Genomic DNA, 22,089 nt, shown 5'->3' with positions numbered 1-22,089 from the left:
TAATTCACGAGATTTGGCTCAAGAATGGCAACATTTACATATTTAAGCGAATAAACGATAAAAAAGGAACGAATCTGTCCTAGGGTTCTGGCCACACCACGCAACTAGCCCTGCCTCCTTGGCCACGCGGCGCGATGTGGTCAAGGGGGTGGGAAGTTTCCAGCTTGGCAAAGTTGGTCCTTGTACTTGTTAAGTGTTAATTTTTGGTATTTTTAAGAGTTTTGAGCACTAAATGACAAGTTTAAACAACACAAAGGGTATGAAATGAAAATACATCAAGGAATGCTTATAAATATATGACTTTATTAATACTAAAGATCTGAATTCCATTCTCGAATTGGTTTAAACATACAAATACGAAAAGTCCGGAATGTTACAAACTGCGTGCATACTAGAAGTCAGCTACGCTGAGTGAGCTCTAGTTAATCAGGCAACATACATTACATTCACATACTTACATATACGCATCCGAAAATACATATACATGCTTAACATGCTTACCTTTCATTCATACATACTTACATACATTCTTACTTTCATACATTCATACTTTCATTCTTTCATACTTTCTTATTAACATTCATATTACATACATAACTATCTCTAAGTTTTAAGAGCCTTTCGTCCCATAACCTCACAGATATTCTTAGGGTTTGGTCCCTACATTCGCAGATATTATTAGGGTCTATCCCCTACTTCGCAGATATTATTAGGGTCTGTTCCCTACGCTCGCAGATATTATTAGGGTCGGTTTCCTACGTTCGCAGATATTATTAAGCTATGTTCCTTTCATATCATACAACCATACATACCTTTCCTTTACACACACACACACACATATATATATATATATATATATGTATACATATCATTACCGGCTCTAGGGTAATCCAAGTGAAGCAATGGCTTTAGGCCTCCAATTTTAAGATGCTTTGTAACATATGTTTTAAGCTGGATGTATATTTTGTAAAGGTGATATTCATGATTCTCAAGAAAGAAGAAAGAAACTTTTGTAACAAAATAGTAAGAATAATATGTATATTTGCTCTGTTTTATTCATTGTTGAAAAGAGTTGGTGTTGGTTGTAAGGGAAGACGACTATTGAAGATGAAAAGATGATAGGTAATAATAACATTGGTGATTGTAGTTTACCTTTTCAACAAAGCGATTATTAGCTTCATGAAGACTTGTTTTTTTTTTAAATATTATTAAATTCAATATATGATAGAATGACTAATTTATTTGTACCATAGTTTTTTTATTTTAGAAAAGTAATATAAATTAAATTGTATCTATATTACATATATTTTCATTTTGACATACACTTTTATCTTGACAAACACTTTTATTTTATTTTTTCCTATTCTTGCTTGAGATGAAATTCTAAGTGTAAATGCAGATTGAAAAATATATTGCTTGAGTAATGTAATATTCGTTACTTTTCAAACCAAAAAACCCGACCCATTTCGAATTTTCGGTTTTTGTTTATATATATATATACATACATATTCTCAAGTTTCGTTTTGTGTATTTTTGTCACACCCCAACTCAGGGTCTGGGTGCGACGTCCTGGGTTGGTACCTGTTTTGTAAATATATCAGAGTAGCGGATTTATTTTTAGCAGAAGTCTTATGTATTAAAATATTAATTTACATTGCAAAATACCTGGGAATTTAAATACCTAAGTTTCGGTTTACAAAACAGTATTATATTATTATTACAAGGATTTTATAATTCAAAAATAGAGTCATCTCGAGCGATCTTCTAATGACTCCAAATCCTTGCATATTATCCATCATCACTTAATTACCTGCATGGGTTGGAAAAACACGTCAGCTATATGCTGGTGAAACGTTGACTCGATAAAACAGTTTATAACAGTCGTTAAATACAAACATAGTTTTCTGTTTCACAAACTCAGCAGGAACGCCTGTCATTCCCGGGATTTGTACCACTGCCTTACACACACAATTCAAAGGTTCCCTGGGTACATAGCCCCTGTTCAGAGACAAACTTCCCTTAGGCTATGTGACCTTGTTGGAGAACTGGTTATGACTGACTTGGTTTTGTATGCCAATTGTCAGTTATGTTTGGATCCAGACACATGTGTATTCGGTCTGAGTTGCTTTTTATTATCTATTTTGTATTATAACGATTTTAGAGATAATAATCTCATGCAAACATTTATCAAACTCTTTGTAATAAACAACCTGTCTATTACAAGAGTAAAATAAGTTCAGACCATAAAAGGTTAATGTGTTCACCTTGTATTTTCAGTTGGTGATAACAGAATCCTTATCTTCAGTATGCTATTAACCTACATATCATAATAGGTATGCATAAATAACTAGTTGGTAATATTCAGCAGACTTTAAGCCTGTTTCAGTTCAGCAGACCCAAGGTCTGATTAACAGACTCTTAGGTCTGATTCAGTTCAGCAGACTCAAGGTCTGATCAGCAGACTCTTAGGTCTGACCTAGCCTTAGTAGAGTTATAGTCGTTTTATGAAAATACTTTGTATTTACATATGACGTTTAGCATAGCACGCTTTGCCCTAATAAAGGATATCACGTTGACAAACTTCTCTAGGTAAGTAAATGGGTCTCGCGGTGGTACGAATTACTTTCTTTAGGCAAGAAGAGTCTACTAATGATATCCCCCTTCCAGTTACTACGTGCCCGTCAAAATATAGTTTTAATAACATTACTTCATGTAGAAGCAACGCCTTTACTTTATAAAATATTAATTGGAAAACAGTTACAGTTTAACGACTATATCCTTAACTAAGTTCTAATAACTATATAGTAACATAACTTAACCATAATACTGCCTTAATCGGCTAGTCGGTGAGTAAGAACTAAGAAAATCGGTAGTGGTTCAGCTCGTGTTTTGCTTACGGGAACAATAGCTTGTTAACAGCACCTCAGCACCTTGTTTTCTCATGGAATCGGACCCTCGGAACCTTGGAACACCCTAGCACACTTCCCTAGGCTAACTATGTGAGAATGAAAGTGAAAATGGGATGAATGAGCTTGAATCCGCGGCTGCCTATTTATAGCCTCGACGTGAGCATCTTCGCGCCGCGCGAGCTGCTTCGCGTCGCGTGAAGGTGCATGGGGGCGCCGCAATTTTGTATGTCAATCCTGGAAGCGACACGTGTCAACATGTGGTATGATAACGTTGAAATGTGTGCCAGCATCTTCGCGTCGCGCGAAGATGCAAGAAAACTAAAATTTTCATTTTCAGCCCTTTAACTTCCAAAGTTTACATTTTAAGCCCAAATTTAGATGGGGTATTTCCACGGTGTTACAATTTATATAGACACTCGTCATTTTTATTCGTATTCATATTAGTTAAACCGACCATTACGTCGTTTCAATGTATTCGTAGTTATCGTTCATCAATTTTATATTAATTACGATGATTTATTGTCATGATTCGTTAGTTTCCTATTTGCATTGTTCATTAATGAAACTTCGAGTTTTAACGTGTTGATTTAATCAAGTTTTGGGTTAAATATAAAATTCTCTAAGCATTCAAAATTTTATATTCTTCATACATAACATATAAAGTGTAAGGTCCATTTGGTAATATATAATTTAAGACAGTATTAAAGGTTCACGAAACTTGGAGGACTGATTTTGAAATTTTTATTTAAATTATATTATTTAGTAAATTAAACCCAGCCTCCCTGGAATCCCCGGTTTTCCGGCACCCTCGCCGCCTGTGCCGGCGACGGCTCCGGCCACCTCAAAACTAGCGGTAATTCTCACTTTTTGACTCAATTAATGATTCGTATTGACCTTAGGCCAGTGTATTACGCGTAAATCAATATAACAATTGTATTATAACGGCCTAATCGTCAAATAAAACCCGTAACTACCGTCGGGATTCCGGCCAAAACCAATTAACGACATTTAATCGATTGTTGCTTCAATTGACACTATAAATAGGGCATAAACATGTATCTAAACTCGTTCCAATCATTTTCTTCAATTGATAAACTCTCTGTAATTCATAATTAATCCACCAAGTTCAGTTTCCGGTGAGCCTTCGTCTAACATCAATCAAGTCGGTATCCAGGTAATAAATATATGTTTTGTGTTAGTTTTTGACCGTCGATCATTACCCCTTTAATGAATTGAACAAACAATAAACAGATTAATGGAAATTGGATCTAGGGTTTGGGTAACGAAGAAGATGAACTGGAAGTTATATATTAATATAATCTGTTTCATTTCTAAAACAAATTGAAATGGTAGCTCAGTTTGTTAAACTATGTGTATATGAGCTGAGAGGCCTGAGTTTGAACGTGGGTCATTTCATATTTATTTTGATTAAAATTTTGAAACCTTTATTTTATTTGTTTCAATCTAATAAATTTACAATAAAAATCATAATAAATCAATAAAATTATTTTAAACTAAATAAAATTTTTAATAAATTAAATATAAATTATATATCACGTCTTCCCATAAAAACCAACTTTCCAACTCGTAACCCACAAATTTTAATTCGTCCGTTCATGTTAAATCGTTAAACTTTAATTCGTTGAACCATTTAAAATTAGTTTTAAACTTGTAGACGTTAACCCGTACCTTGCAAATATCATGTCCCTCATATTTCTCGTAGTTACGTTAAATTATTAATCAATTAATATTAAAATAATATTAACTCGTTAAAGTTCCGTTAAAACATAAAATATTACTAAAATAATCAAAGGCCTTAAAATTAGTAAAAATTATATATTCCCAACAAATTATACAATAATTAACTTTATTAATCCCGATAGTTTGATCTTTAAATATTCGTATTTATCTTATAGTTTGAGAAGTTCAATCGTTTCGGATTCTTTAAAGTACTTTTGGTTACTTCGGTTTCGTTATTGTGCTTTTGGCTTTTATCACAAGTTTGCCTTCGATTTCGAGGGGAGTTTCTCACACCCCCTTTTTCAACGTTTTCATATTTTGGGGGTAGTATATGTATCCTATCAAACCTCAAGAATTACAATTTTTGCTTACAAACTACAATTCATATCATGGACTTGTATGCTTACTTGCTTATTTGTTTTATACGTGGATTTCAAGTGGTTGCTTCAATAAGTATGATCATACGACCCCACTTTACACTCGGGTCCATTTGTATCGAGTGAAAAAGGGTCCTCATATCCGAGTACGTTGGTAACCCCAACTGGAAAGGACCTTTGTTTTTTCTTTACACTCAGGTCCATTACATCGAGTGTAAAGAACCCTTATGTGCTCATTTCACAAGTTTCATGAAATTGTATGCTTTTACGTATTATATCAAATTGTGGGATTCTCACCAGCTATTTTCATAGCTGACCTTTATTTTATACATATGCTACAGGTGTAGAGATATAAGGATGAAGGTTAGAATACACATAGCATGCTTATAGGATATTCAAAAGAACAACTTATCTCTTTGTTTATTTATTTGTTCACAACTTATATTATTTGTTAAACTTGTGTTACATAAAGATTTAAATGAAATAATGTTATTATGGTCACTTAATAGTGTTACATATGTTTGAGCAATCTGTACGCCACACTCAGGCGTTTTCGCTTTAGCTGGGGTGTTACAAGTAACATATTACTTTGTAATAAAAAAATATCAAAAACATTGATAAACAATGAGCCAGGTGAAATAATATGGTTAAAAGTTATAGCCTACTTAATATTATTGTTGAAAATTAAATAATACTAGCATTTAGGACCCGCGCGTTGCGTACCGAGGTCCTCGTTTAAAAAAAATACGTCGCCTGGGGGCTTTACCGGGGCTAACTAATAAAAGGCCCAGAGCTGGAAGTGATCTTAGAAACCAATCGCGTTCCGGGAAAAAATCTCAATATCGTATTCGCCTAGAAGAAAAACAAAAATTGCGTTTTCATTATGATCTTACAGAACGACAATTACTTAAATACGTTCGTATCGCCGGAAAGGCAAAGGGGTCAACAGGTCAGGTTTTACTACAATTACTTGAAATGCGCCTGGATAACATCCTTTTTCGGTTGGGTATGGCTCCGACTATTCCGGGAGCTCGCCAATTAGTTAACCATAGACATATTTTAGTCAACGGTCGTATAGTAGATATACCAAGTTATCGCTGCAAACCCCGAGATACTATTGCGGCGAGGGTCATTGTATAGTGTAAAAGTTAAGCAATTAGACAAAGTGCGCATATTAGTTTATCAATATAGTCTACCATTTCATGTTATGTTTACAATTACACATGCTAATGTACAAATACATTGTCAAAGTCCACCTTTTGTAGTCAAAAGTTACTAAGATCATTTGCAGCATGGAAAACAAAGTGTTTCTTTTTGCAGGTTAACGGGGAAGAAAGTAAACGCTTGAGTGTTGTTTCTCAAATTTCATTTTGTTGATTAGCAATTCATCATCGCCTTCTGTGTGCCATATACTGGACACGATTCCCTTTGCAGCTCATGTTCATCATCTTGGTCATCAACTTTGTTGATGCCATTTTTAAAACAAATTATAAAAACCATATACTTACTCTGCAGATTTGATGTACATGTGTTTCATGTCACTCTTGAACTCTCGGTGTGTGTTTTCCAAATCAAACAATGGCTGCAGTGACAAATATAAAAAAACGGGCACTAAACGCGGATGATAAAAATAATAAACAAAATGTGACCTGAGCAGTACTTTGTTGAAATTCAGGGGTTTGACATCCTTGTCCTTTTGGATCTTCTTCATAGAGGTATACATCTTGATGATCTGAATTGTAAATAACAAATGATTTAAAATAATGTTGTGGATTGATGAAAACATTTATTGCAGACATTGTTTCCAGTAGTGCTAATCCTATTTAAACAAAGTGGCAAATGCCAGATTAAGCCATAACCTTCGCATCTTTTTCTTAAAATCAAGAATCAGAAATGATTCAATCAAACAAAAAATATGCAATATTTATTTAATAATAAAATTGATCCGTTTCAATATCGCCAGACTGAGAACATCATAATATGAGTCCACGGGTGTCGGCTTCATCTTTGCAAGTTTATCCTCAGTAACAAACGTTAAAAATGATGTCTGAAATTCACTTGCTACTTGCAAATAATCTATATACAAACATAATTTAATAGAATCCCTAATAGAATTGGAATCCAAGTGTCATACCCAGAATCTCATTACTTTTTGTTCGTCTTTCTCAACAAAAAACAAATTGAATTTCTCTACTTTACTCATCAGCAATCGCTATGAATATGTGAACAACATAGAATTATAGCATAAGCAAATAAGCAATCTATATATGTTTATGAATGAGTACACAAAATTAGGGCAGTGGGCACACCTTATGGAGCTAAAAAACGTCAGTAAAGAAGGTGGAAAATGGAAGTTGACAACATTTATAATCGGAGCCTCATTGGCGTCATAGCAAGCGCCATATACAACCGTAAACGGAACCCGAAAACAGTCGAAATAGAAGCTACAGACATGGCACAACATCAGCATCTTATTTTTGCCACAACCACAGACAACCGGAAACAACTTATAGTTGGAAGAAGCCGATAATGAACCCAAAAACGCCACCCAATACAACAACCGTCGTCTAATTTCTCAAGAAATATTAGCAAACATGTAACCATCAATGTTCAAATCAATAACAATAACAGAAAAGAAATGCATTTAAAACATTAAATTACCTTTCATAGCGTGGATTTGGTTCAATGCAATAATCCTCGTGAATGTCCTGTGTAGAACATTGTCAACATATAATATGAGTTCAAATTCAAATAGCAATTGCATAGTTGTACAAAACCCTAATTTTGTTTGTGAATCTGATCATATGTTTAGAGGCGACATTGAAGAAATGATCAGAGCTCATGGCGGTGGTCTCCGTAGCTGAAAACTATTCCTCAATTGACGCGCTTAGGCCTCCTTAGAATACCATCAGCGATCAGAAACCGGAAGTCCAAAGAAGACGAAAAGAGATCTAATAATCGATCGGTAGAAAACAAAGTGGTTGTGGTCAGAAAGGTGAAGACTACGTGTGGGTTGAATAGGACGCCCGACACCACACTCACCAATAATATTTAAATACTAGTATTGATAAGAAAAGGTACCAGCAGCAAAGCATGTGTTACAACTGGTTAAGCATCAACACAAAATGAATAGTGTGTAGACACCGACCATGTCATTTATAATATATAATAATGTCTAATAAAAGCACTAGAAAAAAATATATATTTGTTGATGGATTATTTAGATATAATTTGTTTGGGCGAACATTTAACCTTATTTTTGTTACACTTCAAAATAACTTTAACAAAAATTAAAAAGGCCTCTAAGTTTTCCTTTGTTTTAGGCCCTGAAAAGGGTTGAGACGGCCCTAATATATGTAACATCAGGATTTTTTGTATTTGTTTAAACCGATTGGAGAATATAATTCGGATCTTTCGAACTATTTAAAATTTTATTTATTGATATTAAACTTGGTTTAACTTATTTATAATTTCATAACTTTTAATCATGCCAAATAGTCCTTAACAACCTTTAAAATCGCTTAAAATGGCTAAAAATCGCATTTTCGAAAACTACAGGGACTAATTTTGTCAATTCTTTCCTATTTTCGATTAAATTAATGAAACTTAAACTTCAAGAAATGATATTACAGATCCCAAGATGTTTTCTTGTTGTCCATGTCGAAATCTCTATGTTATTATACGCGATTTTGCCATTAATTTATTATTTTGTTTCCTAATTCGTTTTTTGTACTAAATTGCATATTTTTGGACTATATCGAGTGATTTAGGCCCCAAGAAAACTAATATAGATTAAATACTTGTCCACATACATTACCTCTTCCTCAAGATTGAATTATGGCAGCACTTTCTGTTGATTTGATCATTAAAACTTGATTCGGTTTTTTAAACGAGTAAACTAACTAAATATGGTTCGTTTTTGTATATTCTATATAAACAAGACTTATTTCTTCCACCAAAAACTTCCCTAAACCATAATTATACATCCCTCAGCTGTCACCTACCTTACACCCTCGGTTTCTCTTCTGTTCTTGCCATATTACTCAAGATACAAGTGTTCGTGTTTGACTTTCAAGCATTGGTTGACTTCCGTTTCTCATCGATTTAAGCATTATCCGGGTAAGATGTCCGTTGTAAAGTTATTCATTATCATTCACTTGTTAATAACCCTCAATAAATTTCTGAGATTGAGGGGTATTGACGGGTCAATTTGACTAAAACGTTTAAGGGCACAATAGTCAACATCTTTGACCTATCAATTTCTCATGCTTCTGGTCTGAACCGATGTTCGGTCCAGAAGACTTTTATTCTCATAACAAAATTTTAAGGCCACTGACCAAAACCCGACTTCCAAGTCGCTGTTCGGAATCTGGTCAGGACTGACTCGCTTAAATCTTTAATTTAACATAACCGGAGTTCTAGACGTCCGTTTGGATCGATTCTAGAGGCAAAGAGTTCGCTTTTACTCATATTTTATTATCTCAAAGTTTCAGGTTCAGTTGGTTTGATTTGTTTGAAGCATTAGAAGACGATCTAATTAATACTTGACGCGTTTATCATTATTATTATTCACTTGCCTTCGATTGAAGGTGAGTTTTATCATTCCCCTATTTTACTAATTTTTCACAAGTTTTGGGGATATATGCGCACTTACTCGTATTTCTTATTATCTATATATCTCAAAAAATAGCAAACGTGTAATTGTGTGCGATTGATCAAATGTACGTGTTACCTGCTTACTTGTTTATTCATTCGTATTTCGGAGAGGTCCAACATATTCTCATTGGCAGAATGATCATACTATTGACCCGTGCGCGATTCGCTTGGCAACGGTCTTATTACTTGCTCATGGTTGATTTACCGGCGCCTGATTTGCTTGGCAATGGTTAATTGACACCTTATCTACTCATGGTTTGATTTCATTACTGCAATTTATTACGATTTGCTTATTTCTTTTATTTATTATATTAATATTATATCATTGCAAAAATTGGTGATAATCTCACTCAACATGTGTTATTGACAAACTCTATTTTCTACGTATATGCAGGTTGCCTTTGAATTGAAGTTTGACGTGAAAAGGACATCTAGAAAAGACCATAGGGAATTTATTGAAGATTATATTTATCTTGATTGGATTATTTGTTTTAAATTATTTATTTGTGTTTTGAATATTTGTGCACTGTAATTGGAAACAATTAATCTAATACATATTGACACATTTTATTTATGATAGTATCTTCGAGCTGTGAACAATCAGCTCACGCCCCGACATTTTTGCCTTAGGTTGGGGTGTGACAATACACACACACACACACACTCCCAACCTTTCCTTCATACATTCCACGTTACTATATCATTCATAAAATGTTTATATAACATTCACTCACCACTTAAGGTAAGTGTATTGACTAACCATATAGGAGTATGCACACAGTCCCGAAAACATAACAGAGAAAGGGGCTAGAAACTCATATGAATCCTGTTCCTCTCAGAGTTTATGGTCACACCTCTCTTCAGGTGGGCATGGCTAACTATATGACAAGTTAGAAGCGTCACTTGACTACTCCTAATTAAATCATATTCTAGGTTAGTGAAATCCCTAACGAACAGGGGTCTTGGGGCAACGCCCCCGCCCCTGGCAGCGGGGTCTAGGGGCGGCAGCCCCTAGCAGAGTCCAAGGGGCAGAGCCCTTGGTTGGGGTCGAGCTGCCAGCTTAGCTTGGAAAAATTTTATTTTCATTAATAAGACTTCACTAAAATTTCATTAGAAAAATGACCTTTGTGATCCAAGTCCAGACGAGTCTAATCGAGTCCATTTTAATTGAGTCGAGTTTCATCGAGTCAAGTCCATTCTAATCGAGTCGAGTTTTCTTTCTAATCGAGTCGAGTCGAGTCCATTCTAATCGAGTCGAGTTTTTTTTCTAATCGAATCGAGTTTTCATTCGATTTGATTTGTTTTGTTTTTCAATTCGATTCGTTTTGTCTTCCAAACGAATCAAGTTTCTCAATAACTCGATTAGAATATGCTTTTCCATGCTTTTTAGCTATAAGCATTCTCTTTCAACCCTATATGACTGTTTTATCAATAGAACGGGTTCCAGGGCATAACAACTTCATTTCCTTACTTTAACAAGGTCTGAACGCCACCCGTTCGTCCCATATTGCACCCGTTAAGTTGTTTACTATAAAGTTTATGTTTTTCTAACACTATATGGTCCGATTTGCCTTCGTATCTAATCTTCAGACAAACCGATGTCTAAAACCTAACCTTTATATCAAAAACATACCTTTTGGGTTTCGGATCTGGACCAACACGTGGATCTCGACGTGATTCTTGTTTGATGATGCTAAAACGCGAAATTTATTCTTCTTCAGCTCGGATTTGGATCCGAATTTGATGAAGGAGTGTTTGTGTGTGTATATGGAGGCAAGGTGATGGAAATGAAAGAGTTAGGGTTTTAGGAGAGGTTTAAGGAGTTTAAATACTCTAAGTCCATCTTTTATCTTTCAAGCCCATACTCAACTAATTATTATTCAACATAATTAAATAATAACACACAGTTTATTAAATAACGGTCTTTTATTATCTATTCATAAAAAGTAGGATGTTACAAATTAATTAAGAAAAAGTTGGTTAAAATTTGTTTTAGTAATTATAAAATATAAAAAGCTTAAAAAACTATACAAATTACTAATTACTAAAGAAACGTTAAAAATGGTTCAATAAAACAATAACTTATATATAGAAGCGCAATCGATTAATTACTCAGGATGACCAATCGTTGGGCTTCAAATCAACCCAACTCTAGTGATACATACATACATACACCAACTCTAATTCATTCCTGATACATACACCAAGTATGGGCAGACAGAAGGGAGATGCAGCAAGAAGCAAAGCTCGTCCATCCAGCAGCAGGCAAACCACCCTACCCTCTCTTTCAATTTCATTATTATTATTTATTAATTAACGATTGCTTGCAGCTTAGCCGCTTCGCTGCTGCCTGCCGGTGCGACAGCCGTGGGATTTGGGGGCTATGTCGGCAGTTCTTCTATACCTACTGCTTCTTCCTCAGACGCCTCTCTTATCATCGTATTCTTCTTTTTCTTTTTTATGTTATGTTATGTTTGTTTGGTTTAATCATTTGGAACTATATATATATATATATAGGATATTGACGCTGAATTGGCACAGCAACTGAAGAGGCTTTCCAGAAAAGATCCAACCACGAAGGTAAAATGCCTTTATGTGTTTTTCATGTTGAGGTTACTATCTTATTGTGACTTCACTTTGTGTGCTCTGCAGCTGAAGGCTTTGACGACTTTGTCCACGCTGCTTAAGGATAAATCTGCAAAGGATGTTTTACCAGCTATTCCACAATGGGTATGCTTCTTTCTTTCTTTCTTTCTTTTTATCAACTACCAATATTTGTCTCACAGGCACCTCTGATTTGTGGTTCAGGCATTTGAATACAAGAAGCTGTTGATGGATTATAACCGAGATGTTCGCCGCGCGACTCATGACACCATGGCCACTCTCGTCACCACTGTTGGGTTAGAACATATTATATACTCTGTTGAATAGTTCATAGATATATGTATCATTACATGTAAATTAATTGCATGCTACCTTTATTCAAACTTACCTCATTTTCAATCTTATTTGTGAAGCATTTTTGTTTGTTGTTGCTAAGTTCTTATCGGCTCTTTTTGTTTTTTTTTTCTTGTTCTATTCATACCAGGAGAGATTTGGCTCCGCATGTGAAGTCTTTGATGGGGCCTTGGTGGTTTTCTCAGTTTGATCCAGTTTATGAAGTTTCTCAAGTTGCAAAAAGATCATTGGAGGTTTGAAATTACTTGTTATGATACATAAAAACTTATTCCAAATAATATAATGAAAAACAAAATAAATAAAGTTAAGATGCTGATTTTTGACTTTGAAACAGGCTGCTTTTCCTGCACAAGAGAAGAGGTTGGATGCTCTAATGTTATGTACCGATGAGGTGTTTATGTATTTAGGAGATAACTTGAAGCTCACTCCACAAAGTATGTCTGATAAAGCAGTTGCTTTGGATGAGCTACAAGAGATGCATCAGCAGGTATAATATGCTCATTTTTTTAATAATAATTTAATGCTTTTTGCTTTTGTGAATGTTGGTTATATGGCTGTAGGTTATCTCATCATCATTGCTTGCACTGGCTACATTTCTTGATATTTTGACAAGCGAAAAACAAGGTTCAGAAAACACAAACTCTGAACAAAAAAAAGCGCTTAAAGCAAGAACTGCTGCCATATCTCACGCTGAGAAGCTATTATCTGTTCATAAGTATTTTTTGGTCTTCTTAAACTCTCACAGTTCTGCTATCCGATCCGCTGCATATTCGCTCGTTGGAAGTTGTGTTAAAAACATCTCTCATGCTCTAACTGAAGCAAACATCAAAACTCTTGCACCGGTAATACTCGGCGCGCTTCAAGAAAAGGACCCCACTTGCCACTCTTCTATGTGGGAAGCACTACTACTGTTTTCTAGGAAGTTTCCAGAAAGTTGGACAACTTTGAATGTTCACAAAGTTTTGGTTAACCCGTTTTGGAACTTTCTAAGGAATGGGTGTTTTGGATCTCAACAAGTATCTTACCCGACTTTAGTTCTGTTTTTGAACTGCGTGCCTTCTAAGGCAATAACAGTTGATAAGTTTTTCTTGGAGTTCTTTAGAAACTTTTGGGCTGGAAAAGTTCATTCTCAGTCTTCAAATGCTGACCTGTCAGCATTCTTTAAGTCATACCGAGAGTGTTTCATTTGGACATTACAAAGTGCTCAAAGGTGAGTTATAGTTTGTTTTGCTTTCTTCTATCTTTTATGTTTGGATTCACTCTGTTGTTGCTTTGATATCAGATATTGTGGAGTAGAAGCTATCGATAAATTCAGGTGTACAATTGTTGATGAGGTGTTATTGAAGCTGATGTGGCATGACTATCTTTTGGTTCCATCTTCTGAAGATAAGTTGAAAAAATATGACAAATACCAAGTTGACAATGTACAAGAGTTTGGAAAATGCATTATTGAGATCCTTTCGGGTTTATTTTCATTGGAACCTAATTCGTTATCAGTTTTTTGTCATACATTTGAAGAGAATTGTCTAGAAGCGTTTCAACAAAGTGAGAATGTTGAAAATCATGAGAATTTGGATAAAATCATTAGATTTTTGCAATTAGTGGATCTAAATTCTGTGCGCAAAGGTGACTCATGGCCCTTATCGTATCTTGTTGGCCCAATGATGTCAAAGTTATTCCAGATAGTACAAACTAGTGTAAGTTTCTATGACTTGATTACTATTTTAGTTGTTTTAACTCGTATTTGTTTATGTGGCGTCTGTTACATATATTGGTAAATGAGCTAGTTCTGGCATGTTATGAACAATACAATTTTGGTTAGGGGTCAGTTTTGTGGTGAAACCGAACGAAGTTTCTATTTTAGAAAACCGTTCGGTTTCGGTTTTTTGTTTTTTTTGTATGGATTTGGTTATGGGCCGGTTTTTGGTTTTACGTTTTGGCTTGAAGTAATGAATTTGGGCTTAAAACTTTTGGCCTAAAACGTTCGTTAACCATCTATTTATGATTTTGGGCAAGAAATGTTTGGCCCAAATATTTAATTTGGGAGGCATAACCGAAATCGAACCGTTATTTTTGGTTTTCAAGAAAACATAACTGAATCATTGGTTATTGGTTTGGTTATTTCGGTTAGGTTTTGCGGTTTTTTTGTTTCAGTTTTGGTTAGTCGGTTTTTTTTACTCACCTTTATATTTAGTATTTAGTAAAGCTCATTTCTATATTTGTATTTAGTAAAGCTTTATAGGTGACAATTTAGATCCATCTATTTGTGAATTGGTCACTTTGAGCTGTGTTTTATCCCAAATGAGTCGAATAATTTTTATTCAGATAATACGGGGACCAGTTGAAATTCGTCCAACCACCTAAAATGGTTTTTTTGAAAGATTGAGATTTTAATTATACGTTTTAGGTATACTAGTAACACATTAGATATTTATGGAAGCTTTTTATAAGGTGGACAAAAACACTGTTTTGGGAGTCAACCGGGACTGTACTAATGGCCCGATTCATTCTGTGTTTTCTGATGGCATTAATTTTATGTTTCCTTGTTTGGGATTCATAACCAGCATTGTCTTGAATCATAATAATATTGATGTTCTTTGTGTAATGATTTCAGGACTCATCAGACATTGTGAAATTTATGGTTGTTGCGGTTTCCATGTTTGGCCCACGCAAGATTGTAGAAGAAATTACGTGGGAGCAAAACGTATCCGCTTGTCTACCAGAGAAGAACAGAGACCTGAGCTTAAATCAGTTTTTGCAACTTTTTAAGGATGTTTTTGTTCCTTGGTGCTTTAAAACAGATAGCAGCTCCACCTTGACCCGATTAGATTTCTTGTTTGCACTACTAGATGCTGAATGCTTTTCTGACCAATGCGAGAGTATAATTTTACATGCAACTGGTAACAAAGATTCCAACTTTACTTATGTATTGGCACTTGTCATGGAGAAAATGAGAGAGCAAAGTACAAGGATGAAATTGCAGTTGAACCTCTCTCATCATGAGCTTCTAGATTCAACTGCTGTTTCAGTTTCTCGTTCTCTTCCTCCCCTTGGATCTTCTGATGCTCGGTTTATCTGGTAAGCTACCAATTATGACATTATATGCTGCTTCACATGTTATATAATATATATACTCCTAGTTTCTTAACTACCTTTTTTCTCTTCATATATGAATATTTTAGTGCTGCCCTTGGAGGCGTGACAGAAGAAGATCAAACTTACTTTGTGAGCGAGAACGCATCGATCAGTATCTTTGAAGAAATCTTCCTAAAGTTAAGATCTTTCATCGGGTCGTCTGACTTCACTTGGGTCAAGGGTGCTAATGAGTTGTTAAACAGTGAGGAAGAGATAACCATCACGGGATGTGAGTCTTCAACACGCGCGATTGAAATAGCTAGTTTTGCCATGGAAGTGCTTAATGGCAGCTTCTTTAGATTAAAAACGCTAGCATTGCTTCCACAAGTTTTGGCTGCATTATTTGTGATCGATTGGGAACATAACTCGTTAGAGGTTTTATGTGAAGGACTTGATGATGTGGCACATGCAAAACTCATGGATCGGTTCCATTTCTGTAAATCAGTGCATTCTTTTCGCGGAAAGATTAATAAACTTCTTAAAACTTTCAATCTAGATTGCAGGAGAAAATTGAGCAGTATTCTGGTTCAGACTATCCGCTGTGTTGTATTTAATGAAGATACGTTGGATATTGAAACGGTTTCGTCTTTGGGCTGCATTTATTTCATGGATGTTGTGGATAATCTTTGTGAAGGTCCAGTTGAGGAACAAACTTTACTGGATGAGCTTTTAAACACGGGTGATTCTTGGCCCTTGTGGGTCACACCTGATATTAAAGATGCACAAAGATCAGCTACTTTGAAAAATGAAAGCAGTGCATCAGGTGATCACCGAGTGGCTGCTTTTGTTGACAAGATTATATCCAAAGTGGGCATAGCTAGAGTGATGACATCACACTGTCATCATCGTGCGTGGCTTGCAACTGAGATGCTATGCACATGGAAATGGCCAGGTGGCAGTGTGTTAACCTCATTTTTACCTTCGTTTATTCAATACACAACGGGTCAAGATTCTGTTAGTAGTGACGACTTGTTAGATACCGTTGTCAATGCTCTCATAGACGGTGCTCTTGTTGAAGGATTAAACAGTGAAATGAGGAGTTTAAGTATTAATCTGGTCCCACCCGAGAGTATTGAGCAAGTGTTTTTGAGGGCTCTTGTGTCGCTACTTAGTACACTTTTTGAGGATAATATTTGGGGAAGAAACAAGGCTTTGAAGATTTTTAATCTTCTTGTGGATAGACTTTTTGTAGGTGAAGCTGTGAATTCCAATTGTTTGAAGATACTTCCTGTTGTCATGAGTGTTCTAATTGGACCATTATTTGGAGACGAAGTAAACGATGCTTCAAAGAGAGATGATATACATGATGTTATCGAGCGTTGGCTTCAGAGAACTCTGTCATTTCCGCCTTTGAACACATGGCTATCCGGACAAGGTACAAGTGTTTAATATGCTTTTATCCATTCTTATGTTACATTTATTTCCAGTAGCAGGTTATACAGGTTTAGGTTTGGGCTTTAAACGGGTCGAGCCGATCCAGGTTGGGCTTGGGTTCGGCTCGCTTATCTTATCGAGCTGAACTGCTGAGCTCGAGCCGGGTCTTTTTTTTTTTTCAAAAAATTTAATTTTATACTTTTACACATATTCATTGATATCTGTAAAAAGAAAAAAAGTACAAGTTTTAAGCAAAATAATGAACTGCAAAGTTTGGAACTTATGTTTATTAAAATTTGGGTTATACGTAGGCTTATAATTTATATATGCTTAAACTTGGGTTTTAATTTAAATGAGCTGACGAGCTAGCAAATAGCCAGCTAAACTAGCTTAACGGGCAAGCAAATGAACCGAGCTTACCTTGGCTCGGCTCGTATAAACCGAGTCGGCTCTGCTTGTTATAAACGAGCCAATTTTGAGCGTGATGTTTTTAGCTTTCTTGAGTGAACCATGAGTCGCGAGTTTTTTAGACAGCCCTAGTGTGGGTTGAAACGGACGGGTTAGGTTGACTCATAATCAAGTTTTTGTCCATTTATTCTATATCATTACAAATTAGCAATTGTAAGCAAGCTTTATTAAACCTCATTAGCGGGCTGTTGGTTTTAAATATTTTAGCTGTCTTTTTATTTGACCTTTAGAGATAAATCATTACCTAAATTGACTGCTACAAATATTGAATATTTGTTTCAGATATGGAAGATTGGTATCATCTTGTTGTTTCATGCTATCCCCTAAAACGAATGAAACTGTTTAAACCACAAAGACACATCACCATTGTGGAACGCAGTCTTCTGCTCGAGTTACTCCGTAAACAACGTCTCGCTTCTACTTCTGCCACAGTCAACGAATTATCTGTTGTGCAGACTTTGTTATCCAAGTTAACCGTTGTAACAGTTGGATACTGTTGGAATGATTTCAACCAAGATGATTGGGAATATATTTTGTACAAATCAAGATACTGGATCGAGTCCGCTGTTGTATTAATGGAAGAGGTAGCAGAGGCTGTAAATGACACCATCACACACGGGCCCACTTCAGATATACCCGAGAAGCTCCAGGTTACACTCTTGGGTTTGGATTCCAATTCCTCTGCTTTAAAGCTTGCAAAACACGCGCTTATTACGTTTTCTATGTTCTATGCGCTCATTGCACAAGACACTGTTGAAACCGAAACCAAAACCAAAACCAAAACCGAAAATGAAATAGAAAACGATCAGCATCCGTTAAGAAGTGAAAAGTGGGACCCGGTTAAGGATAAGATTTTACAAGGGGTTCTTCGGTTGTTCTTTTCAACGGGTGCAGCTGAAGCGATTGCGGGCTCATATTCTCTCATGGCAGGTTCGGTTGTAGCATCAAGTCGACTTGGTGAGTCTGAATTTTGGGAGTTGGTTTCTTCAAGTGCAGCTGAATCTTCTTCGCATGCACGAGAGCGGGCTATGAAGTCATTTGATTTGTGGGGGCTTAGTAAAGGAGCGGTTAGCTCTTTATATGCCATTTTATTTTCTTCCAAACCGGTTGCGCTTATGCAGTATGCTGCTTATGTTATTCTTTCAAGTGAACCCGTTGCCGACTCAGCTTTTTTCACTCAAGAAACTGCCTCCTTTTTAAATGAAAGTGAGATTGATGATAAAGATCCGATTTCTTCGTCTTTAGATTCTAAGATTCAGTTGAGGGAGGAGATTTCCGTCTTTCTTGAGAAATCACCGTTTGAGATTATTGAATTGGATTTGGTAGCCCCGGATCGAGTAAGTCCATTCCTTCTAAACTCAACACCTTTCTTTTACGTGTGAATCTAGGCCTGTAAACGAACCGAAGGAACACAAACCAGGCATGTTCATGTTTGCTTGTTTAACTTTAACCGAACAAACGATTGAACATGGGCAACTAAACAAACGGATTTTCTTGTTTGTGTTCGCTTGTTAAGAACATGAACTGTTCGTTTATGTTAGCTCATTAACAGTATAATGAACGTAAACGAACACAACGAAAATAAATGGCACATAACTGAACATACATGAATGGACATAATTGAGCGAACACCAATTAAAAGCAAACGTGAACATTAATCTGCCTGGTTTAAGCAATTAATAAAACTAGACTAATTTGTAATGGACCTAACGAACATAAATGAACATAAACGGACGTTCATGAACTTAAATGAATGAATGAGACATGTGTTCGTGTTCGTTTGATTAACTAAACGAACAAAAGTTCGTGTTTGTTCCATTAGTAAGTAAATGAACCTAAACAAACTTCATGTAGAATAGGTCACAAAACAGTTCACTGAACATTTGCTTTGTTTAGAAGCTTCTATGAATCAGTCAGTTTGATTATCATTTTATGCCTAACGGTTCAAACGGGTAAACTGAAAATAGCTTACAAGGAAACAAGTATAATGGGTCGAATGTCACTTAAAGGACTTGTTTAATGCAAATACCCATAAATCATTTTGTTTTTAAAGTTAAAATTCTAGTGAAACAATACATGTGTTGTAGACGTATGTGAGCTATTAATTATGTACATTAATTTCAACAATACATGTAATTTTAACTTTTTGGAGAAACAAAGCATTTTTATGTCAAATTTGACTGGTTTCCCAACGACCCATTCGTTTACCATCTGTTTCTTTGGAGGCTAATTTGGAGGCTAATATATTATTAAACTCTACAGGTGCATGTTTTTGTTACTTGGTCATTAATCTCACACCTACTCGCATCACCATCATCTACTACAAAGGAAAAGTTGATTCAACACATAAAAGACTCATGCAATCCAATGATATTAGACTGCATCTTCCAACACATACCCCTGGAATTATGTGCTGCAAGTGTGAAAAAGAAGTTATCTCAGTTGCCACCTGGCATTTCAGAGTTTGCACAATCAGCTACTCGGGCCATCACAAACAACTCTGTCCTATTTGCTGTTGAATCTCTCTGGCCCATTGGGCCAGACAGAATGACATCATTTACTGGTGCAATGTATGGACTCATGTTAAAAACACTTCCTGCTTATGTTAGAGAGTGGTTTAATGATGTTCGTGATCACACTTCATCTTCTGCAATCGAGTCATTTACTAGAACATGGTGTAGCCCTCCTCTAATCGCAGATGAATTATCTCAGGTGTGCTTTTATGTCTCCTTTTAAACTTTAAATGTTATCTAGCTTGCAAAATATAGCCTGGTTGTTGCGGTGGGTTGTTTTTGAAAATCGAAACGTAGATTAAGAAACACTTCACGAACGTTAAGAATTATGAAAGTGAACTTTAAAACAGCATAAAAGGTAAAAAAAGGAAATTTAAAAAGTTCCAAAAGAAAATAAAAAGTTTTAAGATAAAAAATATCGTATAGCTTGTGATACCCAAAAATTCTAAATTTAGTAACTCTGTTTTCAACATAATTTATGCCGGAATGCCAAGAGAAAACAAGCAAAACTGTGAGAACCATGAAAGCGAATACCGGTAAAAATGGGTTAAAGGCGTGTATTATTCATAGCATAAGGGTAAAAATGAAACTTGCGATGTTCAATCGGAATTGGTTCAGTTCGTCACTATACCGGTATAGTACCGACACTTTTATTGCTTACGATATAAAAAAAAATCTATTTTGAATACAACTCTATTTTCAACATAATTTATACTGATTTGTCGAGAGAAAAAAAAACATCTGCGTATTCAGCTTGTTAAAAAAGTTAACGAGTGCAAGTTATTATAGAAAAGTCAAAATGAATGATAAATTAGTGGGTTAAAGGCGCATATTACTTTTGGTATAAGAGGTGAAAATGGAACTTAAAGAAAACATTATCACTGCTGACGCTTTACTATTAATATAATTATTTTTATAAATTGGTATATTTGATAAAAATGATTTATGATTGTCCCCATTTAGAAAATCAATGTCTGATAAATAATTGTTATTGCAGATCAAGAAAGCAGATCTATCTGATGAGAATTTTTCAGTTAGTGTGAGCAAGTCGGCTAACGAGGTTGTTGCCACATGTACAAAAGACGAGTCAAATATGGATTTGGTAGTTCGTCTCCCCGCATCATATCCGTTGCGACCCGTGGATGTGGAATGTACTAGAAGCCTTGGAATCTCTGAAGTGAAGCAAAGGAAATGGTTGCTTTCAATGATGTCATTCGTCCGTAATCAAGTAAGTAGATAATGCTTTATGCTTTATATCTGAACACATTAGTTAGGCTAAACAAGTAATCTTTTGCATTTGTTGGATTTCAGAATGGGGCTTTAGCAGAAGCAATTAGAATATGGAAGAATAATTTTGATAAGGAATTTGAGGGCGTCGAAGAGTGTCCAATATGTTACAGTGTGATTCACACATCAAATCATAGTCTTCCACGTCGCGCCTGTCGGACCTGCAAGCACAAGTTTCATTCTGCATGCTTATATAAGTGGTTTTTGACTTCTAATAAGTCTAATTGTCCCTTATGCCAGTCTCCATTTTGACCATCATCCATCTTATACGTTTTTGACTTTGGTAGTTTGTGATAGATTGTTGAGTAAACATTATTATGTCTTGAATGGTTGTAGAAGGGGTAATGCTCTTTTTGTTGCCATAATGAGGGAAACTTGGTATTACTTTTGAAATTATTGTTAGGACTCAGGATTAATCAACAGCAGTTCACACCTCTTCATTCTCTTGATACGAATTACTGGTCAAAGTCAAATGTTGACTTAATGCAAATGATAAGTCAACAGGGGGTATCAAGTTTGTTAGATCAGTTAGTGAACAAGTGTATAAAGTGTTAGTATTGTAACTAATTCAGTTTGTCAAGAAATTAATACTAGCTCTCTTTTCCCTAATTTTCTCTTTCTCTAATCTTTGATTACAGTCTCGGATCAATTCTTTTCTTGATTTCCTTTTGT

General features: G+C 35.4%; 1 protein-coding gene across 1 annotated transcript; it reads left to right on the top strand.

The window, feature by feature from the left end:
• The first annotated feature begins 11,891 nt into the window (after positions 1 to 11,891).
• LOC143560213 (E3 ubiquitin-protein ligase listerin-like) lies at positions 11,892 to 21,669 on the top strand. Its single transcript, XM_077048563.1, has 15 exons — positions 11,892 to 11,947; positions 12,013 to 12,121; positions 12,200 to 12,262; positions 12,335 to 12,412; positions 12,491 to 12,582; positions 12,771 to 12,873; positions 12,975 to 13,127; positions 13,201 to 13,850; positions 13,923 to 14,337; positions 15,255 to 15,718; positions 15,823 to 17,150; positions 17,900 to 18,954; positions 19,880 to 20,329; positions 21,128 to 21,358; positions 21,442 to 21,669. Exons 1-15 carry the CDS (start codon positions 11,892 to 11,894, stop codon positions 21,667 to 21,669), a joined length of 5,475 nt encoding a protein of 1,824 aa, XP_076904678.1.
• The last annotated feature ends 420 nt before the right edge of the window (positions 21,670 to 22,089 follow it).

Source organism: Bidens hawaiensis, unplaced genomic scaffold (genome assembly GCF_021521415.1).
Source record: "Bidens hawaiensis isolate Kalapana, Puna unplaced genomic scaffold, B.hawaiensis_p1.1 tig00001143_1, whole genome shotgun sequence".
Classification (NCBI taxonomy): Eukaryota; Viridiplantae; Streptophyta; class Magnoliopsida; order Asterales; family Asteraceae; genus Bidens; species Bidens hawaiensis.
The sequence above is the reverse complement of the archived record's forward strand: the minus strand, read 5'-3'. Positions and strand labels throughout refer to the sequence as shown.